Source organism: Leptodactylus fuscus, chromosome 11 (genome assembly GCF_031893055.1).
Source record: "Leptodactylus fuscus isolate aLepFus1 chromosome 11, aLepFus1.hap2, whole genome shotgun sequence".
NCBI lineage: Eukaryota > Metazoa > Chordata > Amphibia > Anura > Leptodactylidae > Leptodactylus > Leptodactylus fuscus.
Window position 1 is genome coordinate 77191399 of NC_134275.1, and position 23892 is coordinate 77215290.

Below are 23892 nucleotides of genomic sequence, written 5' to 3' on the forward strand. Positions count from 1 at the left end.
GGTCACCAGTGATACTGTGTATATTATTATTAAATCTCCTCCTGTATATACTACATGTAATATGTGCTGTATAATACAGTATATACAGGAGTCTCCAGTCACCAGTGATACTGGGTATATTATTATTATATCTCCTCCTGTATATACTACATGTAATATGTGCTGTATATACAGGAGTCTCCAGTCACCAGTGATACTGTGTATATTATTATTATATCTCCTGTATATACTACATGTAATATGTGCTGGTATAATACAGTATATACAGGAGTCTCCGGTCACCAGTGATACTGTGTATATTATTATTATGTCTCCTGTATATACTACATGTAATATGTGCTGGTATAATACAGTATATACAGGAGTCTCCGGTCACCAGTGATACTGTGTATATTATTATTATATCTCCTGTATATACTACATGTAATATGTGCTGGTATAATACAGTATATACAGGAGTCTCCAGTCACCAGTGATACTGTGTATATCATTATTATTATATCTCCTGTATATACTACATGTAATATGTGCTGGTATAATACAGTATATACAGGAGTCTCCGGTCACCAGTGATACTGTGTATATTATTATTATATCTCCTGTATATACTACATGTAATATGTGCTGGTATAATACAGTATATACAGGAGTCTCCGGTCACCAGTGATACTGTGTATATTATTATTATATCTCCTGTATATACTACATGTAATATGTGCTGGTATAATACAGTATATACAGGAGTCTCCGGTCACCAGTGATACTGTGTATATTATTATTATATCTCCTGTATATACTACATGTAATATGTGCTGGTATAATACAGTATATACAGGAGTCTCCGGTCACCAGTGATACTGTGTATATTATTATTATATCTCCTGTATATACTACATGTAATATGTGCTGGTATAATACAGTATATATAGGAGTCTCCGGTCACCAGTGATACTGTGTATATTATTATTATATCTCCTGTATATACTACATGTAATATGAGCTGTATAATACAGTATATATAGGAGTCTTCGGTCACCAGTGATACTGTGTATATTATTATTATTATATCTCCTGTATATACTACATGTAATATGTGCTGGTATAACACAGTATATATAGGAGTCTCCGGTCACCAGTGATACTGTGTATATTATTATTATATCTCCTGTATATACTACATGTAATATGTGCTGGTATAATACAGTATATACAGGATCTCACCTTTCCTTCCTATAGCTCCTGATGTCTCAGCCACTCCATAGTTGTGTATACAGAATGTCTGCACCTCGGCCTTCCTCTGATCTATGAGATCCTTCTGGCTGTTCCAGTAATCGGCATCAGGTCTCCCAAACTCCGTCTTCGCGATGTATTTTCCCTCTTTACTGTCAAAGTAAACCTGCTCCTCCTGGTTGTAGAAGTATCTCTGCAGATATCGCACCTCCTGGGTCCCATTCAGGTAGTGACATTCAGCTTTACCTTCAATCACATAATCCACAGCAGCTGTAATGAAGAGCAGAGAGTTACATGGAGCTCACCCACTATACCATCCCTATACACACTACACATGTGTCACTACAGACCAGACAGTGGTGAGATGAGGACATAGAAAACCAATGTGTGAGAGCAGCAGAAAGGTCAGCTTGAGGCTGTCAGCAGATACTACTTTATTGTACCACAGGGTCTGATGTACTGTATACTCCAGGGTACACGCAGGGGTTTATCTCTCCTGCATTTCTCTGTGTCAGATATGGCACTAGGTGAGGTATATTATGTTCCTGGCACTTCCTATTTTATATGTTTTTTGCAGACCAGGTTGTGACTGCTGGGAATCTAACGTTGTAGTAACTATTGATGAGAGCACAGGAGCGCACCTTGCATGAGGCCTCATGGAAACCTAGGGGGCGGCATTTTGGTCCACTATAAAAAACATGCTGAGCTGGACCTGTCCTGGGCTGGTGTAGTAGTATAGACAACAGGGCAGAGACTAACATGATGGGATCCTCCTGCAGCATAGGCCACACACTCACTTAATATCAGCAGCTCCTGCAGTACAGGCCGCACACTCACTTAATATCAGCAGCTCCTGTAGTACAGGCCGCACACTCACTTAGTATCTGCAGCTCCTGCAGTACAGGCCGCACACTCACTTAGTATCAGCAGCTCCTGCAGTACAGGCCGCACACTCACTTAGTATCAGCAGCTCCTGCAGTACAGGCCGCACACTCACTTAGTATCAGCAGCTCCTGCAGTACAGGCCGCACACTCACTTAGTATCAGCAGCTCCTGCAGTACAGGCCGCACACTCACTTAGTATCAGCAGCTCCTGCAGTACAGGCCGCACACTCACTTAGTATCTGCAGCTCCTGCAGTACAGGCCGCACACTCACTTAGTATCAGCAGCTCCTGCAGTACAGGCCGCACACTCACTTAATATCAGCAGCTTCTGCAGTACAGGCCGCACACTCACTTAGTATCAGCAGCTCCTGCAGTACAGGCCGCACACTCACTTAGTATCAGCAGCTCCTGCAGTACAGGCCGCACACTCACTTAATATCAGCAGCTCCTGCAGTACAGGCCGCACACTCACTTAATATCAGCAGCTCCTGCAGTACAGGCCGCACACTCACTTAGTATCAGCAGCTTCTGCAGTACAGGCCGCACACTCACTTAGTATCAGCAGCTCCTGCAGTACAGGCCGCACACTCACTTAATATCAGCAGCTCCTGCAGTACAGGCCGCACACTCACTTAGTATCTGCAGCTCCTGCAGTACAGGCCGCACACTCACTTAGTATCAGCAGCTCCTGCAGTACAGGCCGCACACTCACTTAGTATCAGCAGCTCCTGCAGTACAGGCCGCACACTCACTTAATATCAGCAGCTTCTGCAGTACAGGCCGCACACTCACTTAGTATCAGCAGCTCCTGCAGTACAGGCCGCACACTCACTTAGTATCAGCAGCTCCTGCAGTACAGGCCGCACACTCACTTAATATCAGCAGCTTCTGCAGTACAGGCCGCACACTCACTTAGTATCAGCAGCTCCTGCAGTACAGGCCGCACACTCACTTAGTATCAGCAGCTCCTGCAGTACAGGCCGCACACTCACTTAGTATCAGCAGCTCCTGCAGCACAGGCCGCACACTCACTTAATATCAGCAGCTCCTGCAGCACAGGCCGCACACTCACTTAATATCAGCAGCTCCTGCAGTACAGGCCGCACACTCACTTAGTATCAGCAGCTCCTGCAGTACAGGCCGCACACTCACTTAATATCAGCAGCTCCTGCAGTACAGGCCGCACACTCACTTAGTATCAGCAGCTCCTGCAGTACAGGCCGCACACTCACTTAGTATCAGCAGCTCCTGCAGTACAGGCCGCACACTCACTTAGTATCAGCAGCTCCTGCAGTACAGGCCGCACACTCACTTAATATCAGCAGCTCCTGCAGTACAGGCCGCACACTCACTTAGTATCAGCAGCTCCTGCAGTACAGGCCGCACACTCACTTAGTATCAGCAGCTCCTGCAGTACAGGCCGCACACTCACTTAGTATCAGCAGCTCCTGCAGTACAGGCCGCACACTCACTTAGTATCAGCAGCTCCTGCAGTACAGGCCGCACACTCACTTAGTATCAGCAGCTCCTGCAGTACAGGCCGCACACTCACTTAGTATCAGCAGCTCCTGCAGTACAGGCCGCACACTCACTTAGTATCAGCAGCTCCTGCAGTACAGGCCGCACACTCACTTAGTATCAGCAGCTCCTGCAGTACAGGCCGCACACTCACTTAGTATCTGCAGCTTCTGCAGTACAGGCCGCACACTCACTTAATATCAGCAGCTCCTGCAGTACAGGCCGCACACTCACTTAATATCAGCAGCTCCTGCAGTACAGGCCGCACACTCACTTAGTATCAGCAGCTCCTGCAGTACAGGCCGCACACTCACTTAGTATCAGCAGCTCCTGCAGTACAGGCCGCACACTCACTTAGTATCTGCAGCTCCTGCAGTACAGGCCGCACACTCACTTAGTATCAGCAGCTCCTGCAGTACAGGCCGCACACTCACTTAGTATCAGCAGCTCCTGCAGTACAGGCCGCACACTCACTTAGTATCAGCAGCTCCTGCAGTACAGGCCGCACACTCACTTAGTATCTGCAGCTCCTGCAGTACAGGCCGCACACTCACTTAGTATCTGCAGCTCCTGCAGTACAGGCCGCACACTCACTTAGTATCTGCAGCTCCTGCAGTACAGGCCGCACACTCACTTAGTATCAGCAGCTCCTGCAGTACAGGCCGCACACTCACTTAGTATCTGCAGCTCCTGCAGTACAGGCCGCACACTCACTTAATATCAGCAGCTCCTGCAGTACAGGCCGCACACTCACTTAATATCAGCAGCTCCTGCAGTACAGGCCGCACACTCACTTAATATCAGCAGCTCCTGCAGTACAGGCCGCACACTCACTTAGTATCAGCAGCTCCTGCAGTACAGGCCGCAAACTCACTTAGTATCAGCAGCTTCTGCAGTACAGGCCGCACACTCACTTAGTATCAGCAGCTCCTGCAGTACAGGCCGCACACTCACTTAGTATCAGCAGCTCCTGCAGTACAGGCCGCACACTCACTTAGTATCAGCAGCTCCTGCAGTACAGGCCGCACACTCACTTAGTATCAGCAGCTCCTGCAGTACAGGCCGCACACTCACTTAGTATCAGCAGCTCCTGCAGTACAGGCCGCATACTCACTTAGTATCTGCAGCTCCTGCAGCTCACACTGACCGCCATTAGGGCTGCTCCGCCTCCTGGATGATGACTCCTCCCTGCTCCCATGCTGCATTTCCACAATGTGGGACCTCAGCCTTAAATGGGTATTCCCATGTACATAATCATATCTGTATTTGTAGATAATTAAAAGTTAAACATTTTTGCAAATATAAGTAATAAAAAATTCTGCAGAGTTTTAAAGATTTTCTCTAACTTTCTTAGGGGGAGTTCACACAGTGTAATGTGCCGCATGATGTGGCACGTGTACGCCGCGGGACCCTTTGCGTGCTGTACACGCTCCCATTGATTTCAATGGCAGCGGGGATCGTATGCGCCGCGCTAGTTTGCAGCCGTGAATAAATGCACGGCCGCAAACTAGCGCGGCGCATACGATCCCCGCTGCCATTGAAATCAATGGGAGCGTGTACAGCACGCAAAAGGTCCCGCGGCGTACACGTGCCACATCATGCGGCACATTACACCGTGTGAACTCCCCCTAAGAAAGTTAGAGAAAATCTTTAAAACTCTGCAGAATTTTTAATTACTTATATTTACAAAAATGTTTAACTTTTAATCATCTACAAATTAAAAAATAATTATGTAGATGGCAGACCCCTTTAATGAGCTCTCTAACTTATGTGAACAGATGTCTCTTTGCTGCAAATAGTAGTAGGGAATTTAAAGAAAAACAAACAAAAGGGCTAGCAAGGAAAGCATGTCTGGGGGCATCTAACATGCCCCAAGTCCCAGGATTACCCCAATATCACAGCCTATCAACTAGATACTTTCCACATTCAATAGAACCTCTATGAAAGTGGAAAAATACCTGGAAACCTTCTTTCCTCTACATTAGTATGGACAAAAAGACAAATTTTAAGCTAAAGAAACATTAGCATGCACCCCTTTAAATCACGTTGCCCATGACAACCACAAAAGGCAAGGGTGAAATCAAACAGCCCCCGCCCTTAAGGGGGAGGCCACACAGAGTAAAGTGGAGCGCAATCTGGCACGTATACACGTGTCAGCAGATTGTGCTCTCAAAAAGATCCCATTCATTTCAGTGGGAGTTAGGATCATATACACCGCGTTATTTTGTGGGCCACTGAAATGAATGGGATCTTTTTGAGAGCACAATCTGCTGACACGTGTATACGTGCCAGATTGTGCTCCACTTTACTCCGTGTGGCCTCCCCCTAACTGTCATTGTATATGTGTGATGTGGTGAAACCTCCAAAAATTACTTTCTGGCCCTTGAGGTGAGCCCTTCCAAATTAAGTTACAGGCCCTTGACATGAGGTGAGCCTTGTACCAGCAGAGCTTTTGGCCCTTGGGGTGAGTTGAGCCTTGGAGTAGAAGAGTGTTAGGCTCTTGGGAAGACTTGAGGATTGTAGGAGCATAATATTAGGCTCCTACGGGATGAATTGAGCCTTTTAGGAGTATAATATTAGGTCCTTGAGGTGAGCCTTAATGGGGTGGTTTTAAACGGTGATGGTGGAGGAGGAGGATGAACTTGTGAGCTGGAACAGAAACATGGAATTGTGTCTCGTCATCACTGAGGATGGGAAATGCTGGCTGCGGGTCCACAAACACAACTGGAGGTATTGGCTGACTGTCTGGTGGAAATGGTGCTGGAAGCAATATCTGCTATCCATTGTAATATCTGTTCCTGGTGCCCGGTCTTCATCAGCGTTGTACCCTGCACCCTGCTCAACATTGCCATCAAGCCAGGAATTGTGGAGAAGCGTGATGCTGACTGCCCCTCACCAGTTGTTGGATCTGCAGTAGCTTGACCACAGCCTGGGCCCCCAGCTGGATTTCCACGCCCCTGTTCTCGTCCTCGCCCCATTGTGCTAGCCTCACGCATTTCGAGATGTATACAAGCGAACTGTATAACAAGTATAGAGTTTTGTTCACACCCGTATGGAACAGGTATATTGGGCACACAAAGTGCTGAAATTTTTTGCAGGATGAGTGTATATACTGAGGGTGTATATGTTGCAGAGTGCAGTCGCAGAAGAAAGCTTCAGAGTAGATTATATGGGTTAATCTTCAGTTTACTTCTCAGAACATGAGGTAACATCAGCATGTCTACATAGCAATATAACAAGGAACACACTGGAAAGGACTAACCATAGAAAGATGCAGCATTTTGAGATACAGACAAGTCTCCATAGCATATCATTACATGTATTCAGCACATAACAATAATAACATCGCCATCTAGTGTCCAGAAGCTGTAAGTTCCTCCAACACAGTGTAATACAATAAGTCTATATCTGTTGCATATATGTATATACCAACACCCTTTCTCAACAATAAAGACTTATTCAGTCAAACTTAATTTCTTCATCAGTTTCTGATGTTTTTCAGCATTCAATGCCTTAGTAAGAATATCGTCTGACATATCTTCAGTTGGACAATATTCTAACTTCAGCATTCCTTGCTCCTGGTAATCCTTCAAAAAATGAAACTTTATATCAATGTGTTTTGTTCTTGGATTAACTCTTTCCGTCTGAGCAAGAACAATACAACCTTGATTGTCTTCATACAACTTTGTTGGTTCCAACAGTTGTTCTCCTAAGTCTGTCAGTAGTTGTCTCAACCATAAGACTTCTTGAGCTGCTTGTGCTGCGGCAACATACTCCGCTTCTGTTGTCGACAGTGTCACGATTGATTGTTTTTTACTAGCCCAACTAATTGGTCCACCTGAGAGTAAGAAAAGATAACCACTGGTAGATTTTCTGTCAAGTGTATCTCCAGCCCAGTCTGCATCCACGTATCCAGTTAAAATGCATTTGTTACTTGCAGGTAGTTTTAGTTTAACATCGATAGTTCCTTTCAAGTAACGTATTACTCTCTTTACGGCATTCCAGTCCATTTTATTTGGTTTTGACACCTTTCTGCTCAAAATTCCTACTGCTGCTGCAATGTCTGGTCTTGTAACAGTTGCAAGATACAGTAATTTTCCCATTGCCTTTCTGTACTGTTCGTTGTCTGGCAACATATTTTGTTCACTGTTCATCTCCTTCAGATAGTTGATTTCCATTGGAGACTTTATTGGTTTCGCATCTTTCAATCCAATTGTTTCAATGATGTCCTGAATCATGTGACTTTGGTTAAAAAGATAACTTCCATCTTCTTCTCTTTCTATTTGTATCCCTAGGTACTGTTTCACATTTCCCAAATCTTTGATCTCAAAGTGTTGATCCAGAATTTTCAGTATTTCTGTTACATCCCTTTCTTTTTCAAAACAAACTAAAATATCGTCCACATATATCAGTACATAGATCCATCTGTCTCCCAGTTTCTTGGTGTATAGACACAGATCTGCTTTACTTCTTTGAAAATGTTCATTTGTGAGCACTTCTGTGACTTTATCATTCCAGGCTTTAGCAGCTTGCTTTAAACCATAGATACTTTTCTGTAGCTTACAAACCATGTTTGGTTTTCTTTTATCCTTGTATCCTGGAGGTTGTTCCATGTAGATATCTTCTGTTAAATCTCCATTTAGGAACGCTGTCTTTACATCCAGATGTCTCAATTGCATTTGTTTTGTTGCTGCAACTGCAAACAAGGTTCTAATTGTAGTATGTTTGACGACTGGTGCAAAAACTTCATCATAGTCTTCTCCATATTTTTGAGTATAACCTTTAGCTACGAGTCTCGCTCGATATCGTTCAGCTGTGCCATCCGTTTGATATTTTACCTTAAAAACCCATTTACATCCTATAGTTTTTCTTCCTTCTGGTAATTCTGTCAGTGTCCAGGCCTTATTATCACGCATGGATTTCATTTCTGTTTCTGTTGCTTTTATCCATTTGTTAGCTTCTTCTTCTGAGAGTTTTGATATGTCTTCCCAAGATGTAGGTTCATATATCTTGTTTGTACTCGCCTTGTATGAAAGACAAGGTGGTTTTCCCTTGTTCTCTCTTATTGAACGCCTTGGTTCATTGTTTGCCTGTTCTTGTATCTCTTTACTTTCAGTGTTTTGATTTTCGGCAATTTCTACTTCTTTCTCATCAGATATTCCTGCATTGATATCACTGATGCTTTCATCATTTCTCATTTCCAGTGATGTCATTACGTCATCATTTAGATCCTCAATGAATGTCACACTGTTACTCACTGTAACTCTGTCTGTCTTCGGATCTAGGATTCTGTATCCTTTGCAGTTTTCACAGTATCCAACAAATATTCCTTCTACGGCTCTGTTTTGAAGTTTGGATCGTTTCTCTTCTGGAATAAACACAAAGGCTTTACAACCAAAAACTCTTAAATGCTTCACACTTGGTTTATTACCTTGCCATAGCTCATATGGGGTCTTTTTCAGTTTCCTTGAAAAAAGTCTGTTTTGCAGATAAGTGGCCGTCATTGCTGCTTCACCCCAATATTTCTCTGGTAGTTTGGAATCTGTCAGCATACATCTTATCATTTCAGTCAAAGTTCTGTTTTTTTTTTTCTGCTACCCCATTCTGCTCGGGTGTGTATGGAACAGTCTTTTGATGCTCTATTCCATTCTGTTTTAAGTAGTTTTCTATTTGTTGTCATGTAAATTCACCTCCATTATCACTTCTAATGATGATTGGCTTCCTTTGAAACTTGTTACTCGACTTTGTCACATAGTCTTGTAATTTACTGAAAACTTCACTTTTGTTCTTTATCAAGTACGTGACTGTGTATCTTGAATAGTCATCTATGAAGGTCACCATGTATCTATTACCTCCTGATGTGGTCACTTTCATGGGTCCACATACGTCAGTATGTACCAAGTCAAGTGGTCTTTTGCTTCTTGTTTCACTTTCTTTAGACATTGACACTCTTGTAGCTTTTGATTTTATACAACATTCACACTTCATGGTCATTGAGCAATTAGATATTAATAGATCTTTTGTCAGATGTTTCTTCTGTAATGCCATTATACTTTCAGGATGTCGGTGTCCTAGACGTCTATGCCATACATGAATACAATTCTTGTGTTTATCATGTGTACATAACTTCACCTGTTCCTGTACTGTGTCTAGATGATATAATTGTTCTCCTGCATTTACACTGACTATAACCTTGTCTCCTGCTAGGATTGTACACTTATCATCTTTGAATTTTACAGTAAGTCCTTTATCTGTTAGACGTTTTACGGATAACAATCCTCCTTCTAGTCCTGGAACATACAATACATCCTTTACTAGGACTTTTACATTATTTCCAGATTTATCAGAACAGATCAACATTCCTTGTCCAATACCTTCTGCGGTTATTCTGCTCGCATCTGCAAGATAAATTGCTTCCTTCTTATCTAAATCAAGCTCAGTAAAGAAACTTCTATTACTTGTCATGTGACTTGTTGCTCCTGAGTCAATAAACCAACTTGATGATGATGATGATGACTTTTTATCAGCTGCTTTAAACATACCATTGCAGTGATCTGCATGTGAGTTAGAAATGGAGCTTTTCACTTTCTGTTTACTGTCTCTCTGTTGTAATTTTTGTTGTTCTGCTTTCCATATTGTACAATCTTTCTTTAAATGTCCTTTTTTCTTACATCTGAAACACTCTCTTGTTTCTGTGTTGTGGCGCTTTTTATCTGTAACTTTAAGAGCATTCCCACTAACCTCTTCTGTGGATTCTTGTGTTTGCTCTTTCCTTCTCTGGTATTCATCTATGAGTCTGGTCTTTACAAACTCTAGTGTGATCTCTGCTTCAGGTCTTGTTTCTAGAGCGTTTATCAGAGCAGTATACGAATCTGGTAAGCTGCATAATAATATCGCTGCTATATGACTTTCCTGAATATCTTCCCCAATAGATCTCAGCTGTGTTATCACTTCCAGCATGGCGTTTATGTGCTCATGCATGTCTTTCTCTGCATTTAATCTCATTTTGTACAGTTTCCTTAGCAGAAATAACTTGTGATTTAAGCTGGATCTTTCATGTAACTTTTTCAAAGTTTGCCACATTCCCTTTGCTGTATCTTCATTCCTTATGTGAATGAGCTGATCATCCTCCACTAATAAGATGATTGTAGCTCTAGCTTGTCTGTTTTTCTTCTCCCATGTCTGATCATTCTCATTGGATCTATCTGTGGTGATTACCTCCCATAAATCATCCTTAGACAACAACATCTCCACTTTGAACTTCCATAACTGATAGTTCTCATTGTTCAGCTTAGCTACTGTAAGTCTGAGCTCTGAGCTGCTGATCATCTTTAACTTATCTTACTTGGTTGTAGAGACTTGTTCTGGAGAATTCTTTTGCATTCACAGAGTCCTCTTGTCTTCTCTGCCTGGTTGCTGGGTCTGGTTGCTGGGGTCTGGGTGCCTGGGCTGTCTGGGTCCTGGGTCTGTCTGGGTGCCTGGGCCCATAACCTGTTGCAGAGTGCAGTCGCAGAAGAAAGCTTCAGAGTAGATTATATGGGTTAATCTTCAGTTTACTTCTCAGAACATCAGGTAACATCCATCAGCATGTCTATACAGCAATATAACAAGGAATACACTGGAAAGATCTAACCATAGAAAGATGCAGCATTTTGAGATACAGACAAGTCTCCATAGCTTATCATTACATGTATTCAGCACATAACAATAATAACATCGCCATCTAGTGTCCGGAAGCTGTAAGTTCCTCCAACACAGTATAACACAATAAGTCTATATCTGTTGCATATATGTATATACCAACAGTATATACACTCTTCGAGCAGTGTAGCTCTTAAAAGAACTGTTGGTTTGATATTTCCTGCCTAACAGAAGCTAATTCCTAGCTAAGGCTCTGTTCCCATTGATTTCAATGTGTAGCACGCATAAGATGGCACCCTTTGAAGTCAATGGGCTTCTGTTTTACAGCACTGACTCTGACACGTGTTTACGTGTCAGAATGAGCGGCGCATTACTCCGTGGGAATGGAGCCTAACCCTGGACAGAAGTCTCTCCCTCTCTAAATCCAATAAAAAATATTGTCTGAAACAGACAGGATGATTGTAAATATAATAAATATTTATTAAAAATACATAATACAACAACAGTTGTCACATACAATTAATAAAGAGTAAAAAGGGAGAAACAACCCAGAAAAATATATAAACCAGGTGGTGGGTGGCAAGTATATACTTGTAAGGCATTCAATAACATAACCAAGCAAGGTAAAATGTGGCGATTTAAATAAAATACAAATATACACTCAGTGCAAAGTACATATAAAAGCACACAGTGCTAAACAATTATTGCAACATGCCCCAAAAAGAACACCATGATACATAATAAAAGATACACCAGTGTAAATGATATACTGTGACCAAACAAAGAACCAAGCAGGAAATAAATAATAAATAAAAAGAATAGCCAATGCCTACCCACGGGACCTGGACACCCGACGCTCGTTTCACCTCGCACAGGCTTCGTCAGGGGATGTTTTTTACCCTGTCATGACGGGCTTTATATAGTATAAACCTAGATAGCTGGTTGGCCGCTGTTTCATATTAATCATTGGTGTCAGCGGTGCTGCCGGATAAAGTAAGTGTGTGCGCATGCGCGATAATCCCTAAGGATATCGCGAGAAGTGAAAGCATCAAGTCACGACTAGGAGAAGACCAGAAAAGGATAAATGCGCATGCGCGCATTACGATAGTAAATAACCTAGACCGAGACCACAGAGAAACAAATGCGCATGCGCGCATCACGATTGTAAGTATCAACGGCGCCGCTGAATAAGAGGAAGATACGCTCATGTACGGCCATGCAAACAGGCATCTCACGAGCCGTAATGATGAGATAACAGACCTCAACACCATAAAGAAAAAAAGGGGGAAACGTAGACAACTGTATATAACAACTAGATTATCAAGATATACAATATATCCAAAGAAGTACACTAAAAAGGAAAGTGCTTATGCAAAGACATTTGTATATATGATAATGATTATATCGTGGCCAAACACAAATATAGACACACAGGACAACATAAAAGACGCACAGTGTGAATATGGACACAAAATAATTACAAAATAACACAGATTACACATATGCACACAAATAATAAAGCAAAAGTGAATATAAAAGTGAAAAATAAAAAGTGCACAGTGCAAAGTGATAGTGCATACAAGATAATAAAATAAATAATGACGAATACGTGCATAGAGGATGCAAAACATCCATAGCCTCAAAGAGTAATTAACCTATATATAAGAATAGGTGTAATACCAAGTGTACAGGTCATAATGAGACACATGTGTAATCCAAATAAAGATTATACACTGTGAGAAAGTAAAATACAGGGTAAAAAATATAATAAATATATGTATATATGTAAATAGTTGTTGACCAAAGAAACAAAGATAATAGAATCGCACTAGAAGAGTAATTCAAAGGAAGGGGGCAAAGCTCATGGATTCATTCAATCCATTAGGATGGACTGTATTCAACCGAAAGATCCATTGGCATTCTTTCTGAGCCAATATTTGGCGCCAATTTCCAGACCGGGTATTGATCAATACCTGATCAATAGCACGGACACGAAGGAGTGTGGAATCACAATTATGGTGGATTTTAAAATGTCTTGGTACAGTTTTCAAAGTATGGACATCCTCATTCGAACGCGCATTATCTATGCCCAGGACATGTTCCCTTACACGTCGTCTAAGTTCCCTAGAAGTTAGCCCAACATAAATGAGGTCACAGGGACATAATAAAAAATAAATAATCCCCGAAGATTGACGTGAAGTGATTGAAGTGACCATGTGTTCCTGAAACGCGTCGCTTTTCTTGACTGACTAAACCGCAATAGTTACTATGTAACTTTTTTATTCGTGTATGGAAAACAAAAGTTAAATTTTAATTACCGTGGAGTTTACTTGACCGTCTTCCTGGATGCATCTGGTTTCCTTTACTTCCCTCACTACCATGTGTTAACGGGTTGGAGTCCACCACAAGTTTACAGGGTGAGCTGAATACTGCTACATTTTATTGCTATATTACATTTTATGTTTGTGTAGTGGCCCCATAAGAATTGTCCAATTTTGCACTGATGTATTTTGTATGTGGTTTGTGTGTATGTCCATAAGCGTCATGTGATCATGTGTATCTCATTTTGGATATTAGTGAAAAACCTGTGATCAGTTGTTATGGATACCTGGAGTAAAGCTGTATTTAATCCTTCCCTATGTAGTACTGTGTTTAGACGCAAGTATCTAATCCTTGTTGGTGTGGTACTGTGTGCAGATGCACATATCTAATTCTCCACGTGTGGTACTGTGTGCAAATGCGTGTATCTAATCCTCCCCCGTGTGGTATTGTGTGAAGAGGCGCGTATCTAATCCTCCGGCAAGTGAAGCTGTGTGCAGACGTGCGTATCTAATCCTCTGGCGTGTGGTACTGTGTGCTGAGATGCGTATCTAATCCTCCCCTGTGTGGTACTGTGTGCTGAGATACGTATGCAATTCTCTGGCGTGTGGTATTGTGTGCAGAGGCATGTATCTAATCCTGCCCCATGTGGTACTGTGTGCAGACGCAGGTACAGTGTTGACCAAAAGTATTGGCACACCTGCAATTCTGTCAGATAATACTCCGTTTCTTCCAGAAAATGATTGCAATCACAAATTCTTTGGTATTATTATCTTCATTTAATTTGTCTTGAATGGAAAACCACAAAAAGAATTGTCAAAAAGCCAAATTGAATATAATTCCACACCAAACATAAAAAGGGGGTGGACAAAAGTATTGGCACTGTTTGAAAAATCATGTGATGCTTCTCTAATTTGTGTAATTAACAGCACCTGTTACTTACCTGAGGCACCTAACAGGTGGTGGCAATAACTAAATCATGCTTGCAGCCAGTTGAAATGGATTAAAGTTGACTCCACCTCTGTCCTGTGTCCTTGTGTAACCACATTGAGCATGGAGAAAAGAAAGAAGACCAAAGAACTGTCTGAGGACTTGAGAAGCAAAATTGTGAGGAAGCATGAGCAATCTCAAGGCTACAAGTCCATCTCCAAAGACCTGAATGTTCCTGTGTCTACCGTGCGCAGTGTCATCAAGAAGTGTAAAGCCCATGGCACTGTGGCTAACCTCCCTAGATGTGGGCGCAAAAGAAACATTGACGAGAGATTTCACCGCAAGATTGTACGGATGGCGGATAAAGAACCTCGACTAACATCCAAACAAGTCCAAGCTGCCCTGCAGTCCGAGGGTACAACAGTGTCACCCCGTACTATCCAGTGTCAGCGTCTGAATGAGAAGGGACTGTATGGTAGGAGACCCAGGAAGACCCCACTTCTTACCCAGAGACATAAGCCAGGCTGGAGTTTGCCAAAACTTACCTGAGAAAGCCAAAACCGTTCTGGAAGAATGTTCTCTGGTCAGATCAGACAAAAGTAGGAAAAGGCCTCAACATAGAGTTTACAGGAAAAAAGAGGCCTTCAAAGAGAAGAAGACGCCCCCTACAGTCAGACATGGCGGAGGTCCCTGATGTTTTGGGGTTGCTTTGCTGCCTCTGGCACTGGACTGCTTGACCGTGTGCATGGCATTATGAAGTCTGAAGACGACCAACACATTGTGCAGCATCATGTAGGGCCCAGTGTGAGAAAGCTGGGTCTCCCTCAGAGGTCAGGGGTCTTCCAGCAGGACAATGACCCAAAACACACTTCAGGTCAGCACTAGAAAATGGTGGTGAGAGAAAGCCCTGGAGACTTGTAAAGTGGCAGCAATGAGTCCAGCCCTGAATCCCATAGAACACCTGTGGGGGAGGAGGAGAGATCTCTTGGTGGCAGTTTGGAGAAGGCCCCCTTCACATCTCAGGGGGGACCTGGAGCAGTTTGCCAAAGAAGAAGGGTCTAAGATTCCAGCAGAGCCTTGTAAGAAACTCATTGCTGGTTAGCGGAAGCGGTTGTGCGCATTTATTGTGTCTAAAGGTTGTGCTACCAAGTATTAGGCTGAGGGCGCCAATACTTCTGTCCGCACCAGTTCTGGAGTTTTGTGTAAAATGATCAATGATGTGACTTTTTTTTCATTCTCTTTTGTGTTTTTTCATTGCAAGCAAAATAAATGAAGATATTAATACCAAAGAATTTGTGCTTGTAATCATTATCTGGGGGACACCGAGGATTATCTGACAGAACTGCAGGGGGGCCAATACTTTTGGCTAACACTGTATCTAATCCTCACCTATGTGGTATTGCGTGCAGTGGCGTATATCTAATCCTCCGGTGTGTGGTATTGTGTGAAGACGCATGTATCTAATCCTCTGGCATGTAGAACTGTGTGCAGATGCGCGTATCTAATCCTCTGGCGGTGGTACTAAGTGAAAACATGCGTATCTAATCCTCCGGCGTGTTGAGCTGTGTGCAGATGTGTGTATCTAATACTCCCCTGTGTGGTATTGTGTGAAGAGGTGCGTATCTAATCCTCCCCTTTGTGGTACTTTGTGCAGACACACGTATCTAATCCTTCAGCATGTGGAACTGTGTGCAGACGCACATATCTAACCCTCGGTTGTGTGGTACTGTGTGCAGACGCAAGTATCTAATTCTCCCCTGTGTGGTATTGTGTGAAGAGGCGCGTGTCTAATCCTACGGCTTGTGGAACTATGTGTAGACGCGCGTATCTAATCCTACGGCATGTTGTACTGTGTCCAGACGCGCGTATCTAATCCTCTGGCATGTGGTACTGTGTGTAGACGCACGTATCTAATCCTCTGGCATGTGGTACTGTGTGCAGACGCGCGTATCTAATCCTCCCCCATGTGGTATTGTGTGCTGAGACGCGTATCTAATTCTCTGGCATGTGGTACTGTGTGCAGAGGCATGTATCTAATCCTCCAAAGTGTGGTACTGTGTGAAGAGGTGTGTATCTAATCTTACGGCGTGTGGAACTGTGTGTAGACGCGCGTATCTAATCCTACGGCATGAGGTACTGTGTGCAGACGCGTGTATCTAATCCTATGGCGTGTGGAACTGTGTGCAGACGTGCGTTTCTAATCCTCTGGAGTGTGGAACTGTGTGTAGACACGCGTATCTAATCCTACAGCATGTGGTACTATGTGCAGATGCACATATCTAATGATACGGCATGTGTTACTGTGTGCAGATGCGTGTATCTAATCCTTCAGCATATGGAACCATGTGCAGACGCACATATCTAATCCTTCAGTGTGTGGGACTGTGTGCAGACGCGTGTATCTAATCCCCTGGCGTGTGATACTGTGTGCTGATCTGTGTATCTAATCCTCTGATGCGTGTATCTCAGTTTGGATATCAGTGTTGTATTGTACATGTGGAGAGACCGTGTGTATTGCAGTTGGAATATGAGTGAAAGACTTGCAGGTTTGTATTGGCTAAGGGGGGGAGGGGGGCATTGTGTTTGGAATGCTGTATCTCAGCAACGGTACGTCCGAGCGAGTTGGAGTCTCATCTTAAACCTTCCCGGATACCTGAAGTATCTCTGTGCCAAATTTGGTGAAGATCGGTCCAGTCGTTTGGTTTGCATTAGAGAACAGACAGACAGAAATGTATTTTTATAATATAGAGCAGGGGTTCTCATACTTTTTCAGCATGTGAGCTACTTTATAAACTGACCAAGGGATAAGATCTACTACCCACTTCTTGCGGGCGGGGCCTGTGGGTGGGGCCGGGGCTTTTGGGCGGGGTGGAGCGTGAGAGCAGGAGACAGCTCTCTGGTGTCTGCTTGTTCATAGCGCAGGCTGAGAGTCATCTTTGGACACTGGCAGGCCGGGGCCTTGCACTCGTTCGCAGTCAGGGCTGCGGCAGCCCCGCCTGCAAGTGTCCGGAGATAACTCTCAGCCTGCGCTGTGAACAAGCAGCACCCCGGCTCCCTCCATCCCTAAGAGCGGGGAGCGCGTCATCCCCCGGAGCTGCTGCTGCCCAGCCTGCAAATGTCCGGAGTGCTTGTTCACAGCGTAGGCTGAGAGTCATCTCCAGATGACTCTCAGCCTGCGCTGTGAACAAGCAGACACAGGGGATCTCTGGCTGCATCCCGCGATCGACCCATACGTCCTTTGCAATCAACCGGTAGATCGCGTTCGACGTATTGGGCACCCCTGATATAGAGAGATAAAGTAATCCTGGTCATTATTAACTATGACTAGTTGATAAATGCCCTAAAACAAAGAGCCACCTGTGATCCCAGTGCATGAATCGCAGGTGTTCCAGCTGACTGCCCGCCTGCCTCCTATATGGAAGTCATCAAGCAACATGCCGTTGCAATAAGAAAATGAAAGATGTCCCTTCGAGAAGATCGAAGAGGTTATTGAAGTGTTTGCTATTCATTGTTGCATACTCCAAGTTGCATACTTCTCCTCCCTATTGCTAAACAGGCCGGAGATAATCTGCAGATTCTTGTACAGAATGGACCCAGTGTTATTTGTGTGTTTACATAAAAAGATAAAAGACCAGGCTTTATTAAAAAACTGCAATTAGTTGAAAGATTGTCCTGCCAAGCACTAAGTAAGTGACATCACTTGTCCTATCTCCCAGGTCCATGGTTATAGCACGCTGTGTAAACAATGGGAGGAATAAGGTAACATAGCAGGAGAAGAAAGCAGAATTTCTAAAGCAATATATTTAGGAAAAGTATTCAGTTTACATAAGCTACCAGTATAGATAAGATCCTTGAGATGGGACAATACATTTAATGTCCCCACAGCTTAATGCCCACTGGGGTAGCAGGAGAGGGTCTTTATACTGTGGGGGCAATTGGAAGGGAACATTATAATGTGGGGGCATATAATGTTAGGGTGACTGTAGGAGCATTATACTGGGTGGAGGCACAAAGAGAAATGGTACGTGCACCGCACATCCTATCCATCTTCTGTCCTTTGAAAGTTAGAAGGCATATCTACTGATGAAGAATGGTGGGAGCTAGAGAAAAAAATCCAACTGGTACTAGTCAGTGGAGAAGTGGATATAAAATATTTTCTGTCTACAATGATCTTTTCAAGCCACAAACTCAACATACAATGCTTGACCAGAGGGCCCAACAAATCCCCATGGTTATTTCACTGACTAAACTCCTGTATTAGCAGCGACTACATTGTAGTCCATATTGACTGTTACAGTTGTACACAATGGCCATATTTAATAACACTGTGACAGATAACTAATCTTTCACTGAATGGTTATTGAAACAGTTGACTGCAACATATATAGTCAAATACTAGACAATGACAGTCTTTTACTGTTTGACTAGTGGAAAATGATTGTTAAAGGGGCTCTATCATTAGATTTTAGGGTTTTGAGATAAAGATATGCCTGAATATCGGTGGGTGTTCTGTGCACCCTCTTGTTTGTGCTGCAAAACTCCTCCTCCTCATTCTTATTTACCACCTCCAGCATTGTCCTTCCCGGCGTTTTTTATTGAAATTTTGTGCGTGTGCAGTAGCGCTCCCTCTGGAGTGCTACTGTGCATGCTCCAGCGCCATTTTGCTGTAGAGAACATTGCGAGCTGGTGCTGGAGCGTGCACAGTAGCGCTCCCCCCAGAGCACTACTGCGCACGCGCAAATTTTCAATAGAAACTGCCGGGAAGGACAACGCTGGAGGAGGTGAATAAGTAGAAGGAGGAGGAGTTTTCTAGCACAAGCAAGAGGGTGCACAGAACACCCACTGTGCATGGAGAGACTGATTTGCATAACCATTCTAAAGGTAATTAACAAAAACGGGGTGGGGGGGTGTCTTTTTTAAAATAACTATCAGCACTTGAATAGCTTTTTAAAGGCTATTCAGGCATATCTTTATCTCAAAACCCTAAAATCTAATGATAGAGCCCCTTTAAATTCTACCAAATTAATGTATATTATGTTTATAATCATCTATTTTGATTAATTTAATTGTAATGTAAATGTACTGCTTTTCTTAAATACACAGTGAAAATGTGTTGCTTTCAACTGCAATTGATAGAAAAAACAAACAAAACCTACAGTTCATAAGAGAAAAATGAAAAAAACTGGGCACTCACCTCAAAGCTTTTCAGTAAAAACGATCCAAACTTTATTTTAGACTTCCATGTAAAAAATCGGGAGGAGGCACGCCTGAAAGGAACGAGCGACAGTTGTTTCATGCAAAGAGCACTTCCTCAATCTCAATTGAAACAGCTGTCGCTCGTTCCTTTCAGGCGTGCCTCCTCTCGATTTTTTACATGGAAGTCTAAAATAAAGTTTGGATCGTTTTTACTGAAAAGCTTTATGTGGTGAGTGCCCAGTTTTTTTTCATTTTTCTCTTATGAACTGCACATTTACCTCTTATACTGTAGAGCACCACCAAAAAATATCATAAAGCCCATCCTACTATCCAAGGTCTTGTATATTTTTGTCTGTTGTCCATGCAGTAGTGCCACCTTTCCTTGCCATTTTTAAATAAAACCTAGCTGGCTGTATTCAGGCCAGGAAATACAGTCTAGTCTGAGTGTTGTCTGTATTTCTGCCTGACTACAGATAATCCGAACTAAAAAATACTAGGGCTATACGGCAACTTGGGCCACAAGTCCTATTGAGCCACCAAAGATCACCAGTCACCTTGCAATTCCTTTAGTAATGTTAATGAATGGAGTCTCTTTGTGACCCCTAATTTGCTGCAACTGTGACTTGTAATTGCAAAAAGTTTAAACACCTGTTCAATCATTTTTGCGACTAGAATTTGCGACTGCAGCAAACTAGGGGGGGTTGTAATACAATTCTAAATCACTAACATTAAGATTCGCAGGATGACCCAGCAATCTTAGTTTGTGTGATAGGAATTGTATCCAAAGTCGCCATGTAGCCTTGGCCAGTCATGTATGATGCTGCAAGACTCAGAACTACTGCAGTTCTCTTGTCCTATATTCAGTAGACCCACCTTACTTCTAAAGCTCAAACCATTATAATTTACTATGATGTTGGAAGTTGAGATCAGAGGAGCTGCAGTCGGGCCTGAAAATATGGTCAACACACGGACTGTATTTCTCAACCCAAATATAGTCATGTGAAAGCGCCACTAACGCTATCTTCTACCCTTATGACAGGTCAGGAAATACTTGTACTCTTTGCCTTCTAAGAAAGTTCTTCAGACTGGGGCCACACGTGGCATAAACAGTGCAAAAACCACTTAGTTTTACAGTCCCAGCAAAGTGGCACACATTGCAGAAAGATACGCATGGCAGAAATGCAGTGATTGCCAAAACCACTGCGTTTTTGGAAATTGGAGCATGTCAATTATACTGACGCAAATGCTGGCAGTTTCTCTATAGGTAAAATGGCAGCAGAAACTCTGCAGAGGAAAACCCCATCGCAGCCTGCTACATGGAGCCTTAAACGGTATTAACAAGAATAAAACGACAGACGACTCACCTGACACTCTGCAGAAGCCAAGTCTGACAAGTAATATAAGAAAGGTGAAGCTGATGTAATATAACAATCCCATGGCGTTAGGTTCTCGTCTTCTCACACAATGTAATACCGTGACTGCAGTAAGAAGCTCGAGTCTGCACATACAATAATAAAACTGAGAGGCTTTTACAGTGAACTATGAGGAGTTTTTTTCTTTACAAAAAGACCAATCTGAGCAAAGAAAATAGTGATCACTTGTTACTAGGGAGAGACTCTTTCTAGATGTGCTGTACACTTAACTTATTACCAAAGGAGAGTAAAGAAGTGCTGCCTCCTTGTGGTCATTGCTGAGACTTATTCACAAGAACTTTGCTCTCATTTGAAACAAAAAGGTGGGTTTGTGCGCATTGTCTTTAGGTCATAGCTGCTGCCTGGCTTGTCTTGACTCCATGGACCACTCAGGATGTCCATAAAGAAAGTTCAAGTAACTATTCTATAGATGGAAAGGATATATAGAAAAACTGGGAACTGACAGAGCGCTAATGGCAGCAAAATCTGTAATAAACTTGAAAATAAAAATAATGATGTGCAAGGTTAAGATGAATTGGTTCTGTTTTATTGCTCCAAGGACATGAACAACAGCTTAAAACGGCTATGCGTTTCGACACCGAGCAGGTGTCTTCTTCAGGCCAATAAAATATACAGTAACAGACAAATCCTAGCATTAAAATCAATAATCAAAACATGATAAAACGTAATGATAAATAAATGAATACATAATAATAATACATTTTATTTATATAGCGCCAACATATTCCGCAGCGCTGTACAATTTGTAGGGTTAAAATACGGACAGATACATTACAAAGAGAATCATTTCACACAATGGGACTGAGGGCCCTGCTCACAAGAGCTTACAATCTATGAGGTAGAGGGGGTGACACAAGAGGTAGCAGGGGCGGCATTACTTATACAGGGGTCAGACACTTCTGTAATAGAGGTGACTGTCATTACACAGACATTAGACTTTATGAGCCGTCACCAGTCGTGTCCTGTAAACATGTGGATGGAGCTTGGACCTATAAAGTTATCCTGAGATGACATCATATCATGTGGGGTAATGTGGGAGCGGGGACAGAGGACGGTTAAGAGTTTACGTTAGACATTGTGATAGGCTTGTCTGAACAGATGCCTCTTTAGTTTGTGTTTGAAGCTGTAGAAATTGGGAGTTAATCTGATTGTCCGGGGTAGAGCATTCCAGAGAAGTGGTGCAGCTCGGGAGAAGTCTTGTATACGAGCGTGGGAGGTTCTGATAATAGAGGATGGAAGTGTTAGGTCATTGAGTGAACAGAGAACACGGGTTGGGCGGTAGACAGAGATGAGGGAGGAAATGTATGGAGGTGCGGCATTATGGAGAGCCTTGTGGATGAGAGTGATAACTTTATATTTTATTCTATATTGAATAGGCAGCCAATGTAGCGACTGGCACAGACCAGAGGCCTCGCTATAGCGTCTAGCCTGGTAGATGAGCCTGGCCGCTGCATTCAGAATAGATTGTAGAAGGGAGAGTTTAGTAAGGGGAAGACCGATTAGTAAGGAGTTACAGTAGTCAAGGCGAGAATGAATCAGAGAGACAATAAGTGTCTTTAGTGTATCTTTGGTAAGGAAAGGGCGTATTCTGGAGATGTTTTTGAGGTGGAGGTGACATGAACGTGCAAGTGATTCAACATGAGGGGTGAAGGAAAGGTCTGCGTCAAACATAACCCCGAGGCAGCGGGCCTGCTGCCTAGGAGTTATAGTAAGGCCTGAGACTGCAATGGATATATCAGGGACAGATCTATTAGATGGTGGAAACAGTAGTAGTTCAGTCTTGGAGAGATTTAGTTTCAGATAGAGTGAGGACATGATATTTGAGACAGCAGAGAGACAGACACTGGTGTTCTGTATGAGTTCAGGGGTGATGTCATGGGAAAATGTGTATAATTGGGTGTCATCAGCATAAAGATGGTACCTGAAGCCAAATCTGGCAATGGTTTGTCCAATGGGGGCTGTGTAGAGAGAGAAGAGCAGGGGGCCTAGGACCGAGCCCTGAGGAACCCCAACAGCAAGGGAAAGAGGGGAGGAAACAGAGCCCGCAAATGATACACTGAAGGTGCGGTCTGAGAGATAAGAGGAGAACCAGGAGAGTGCCGTGTCATTGAGACCAACTGAGCGGAGCCTATTGAGGAGGAGATGATGGTCAACAGTGTCAAAAGCTGCAGAGAGGTCCAGAAGAATAAGAAGAGAGAAGTCGCCATTGGATTTAGCCATTAGGAGATCATTGGAGACTTTTGTGAGAGCCGTTTCAGTAGAGTGCAGAGCGCGGAAGCCAGATTGTAAGGGGTCAAGCAGAGAGTTAGCAGAGAGATAGCGGATTAAACGAGAATAGACCAGGCGTTCCAAGAGTTTAGAGATGAAGGGGAGGTTAGAGACAGGTCGATAGTTAGCAGCACAGGATGGGTCCAGGGAGGGTTTTTTCAATAGCGGGGTTATAACAGCATACTTGAAGGAGGATGGGAAGATTCCAGAAGAGAGAGAGAGGTTAAATATTTTAGTAAGGTAAGTAGTGACAGCAGGCGACAGAGATTGGAGAAGGTGTGAGGGGAAGGGGTCACTGCTGCAGGTTGTAGGGCGAGATGAAGAAAGTAGTTGGGAGACTTCCTCTTCTGTAACAGGTTCAAAAGATGAGAATGGACAGTCTGAAGTGCGGTTGTGAGGGGATCCTTGCTATGGTAGGTGGTGGGATCAATGCCACCTGCGGCTTGGGCAATGATTTCCTGACGGATCTTAT

At 43.1% G+C, this 23892-nt stretch overlaps 1 protein-coding gene across 1 annotated transcript in view; it reads right to left on the reverse strand.

Annotated features, from left to right (window-relative positions):
* LOC142184803 (H-2 class II histocompatibility antigen, E-S beta chain-like) overlaps positions 1–21165 on the reverse strand; it is a 43980-nt gene extending 22815 nt beyond the window's left edge. Inside the window, exons 1-2 of the mRNA XM_075259890.1 lie at positions 21084–21165; positions 1222–1500 (exon numbers count right to left, since the gene is read on the reverse strand). Coding sequence (XP_075115991.1) covers positions 1222–1500; positions 21084–21156 — 352 coding nt within the window. The 5' untranslated portion in view covers positions 21157–21165. The remainder of the gene's footprint in view (positions 1–1221; positions 1501–21083) is intronic.
* Positions 21166–23892: the final 2727 nt, after the last annotated feature.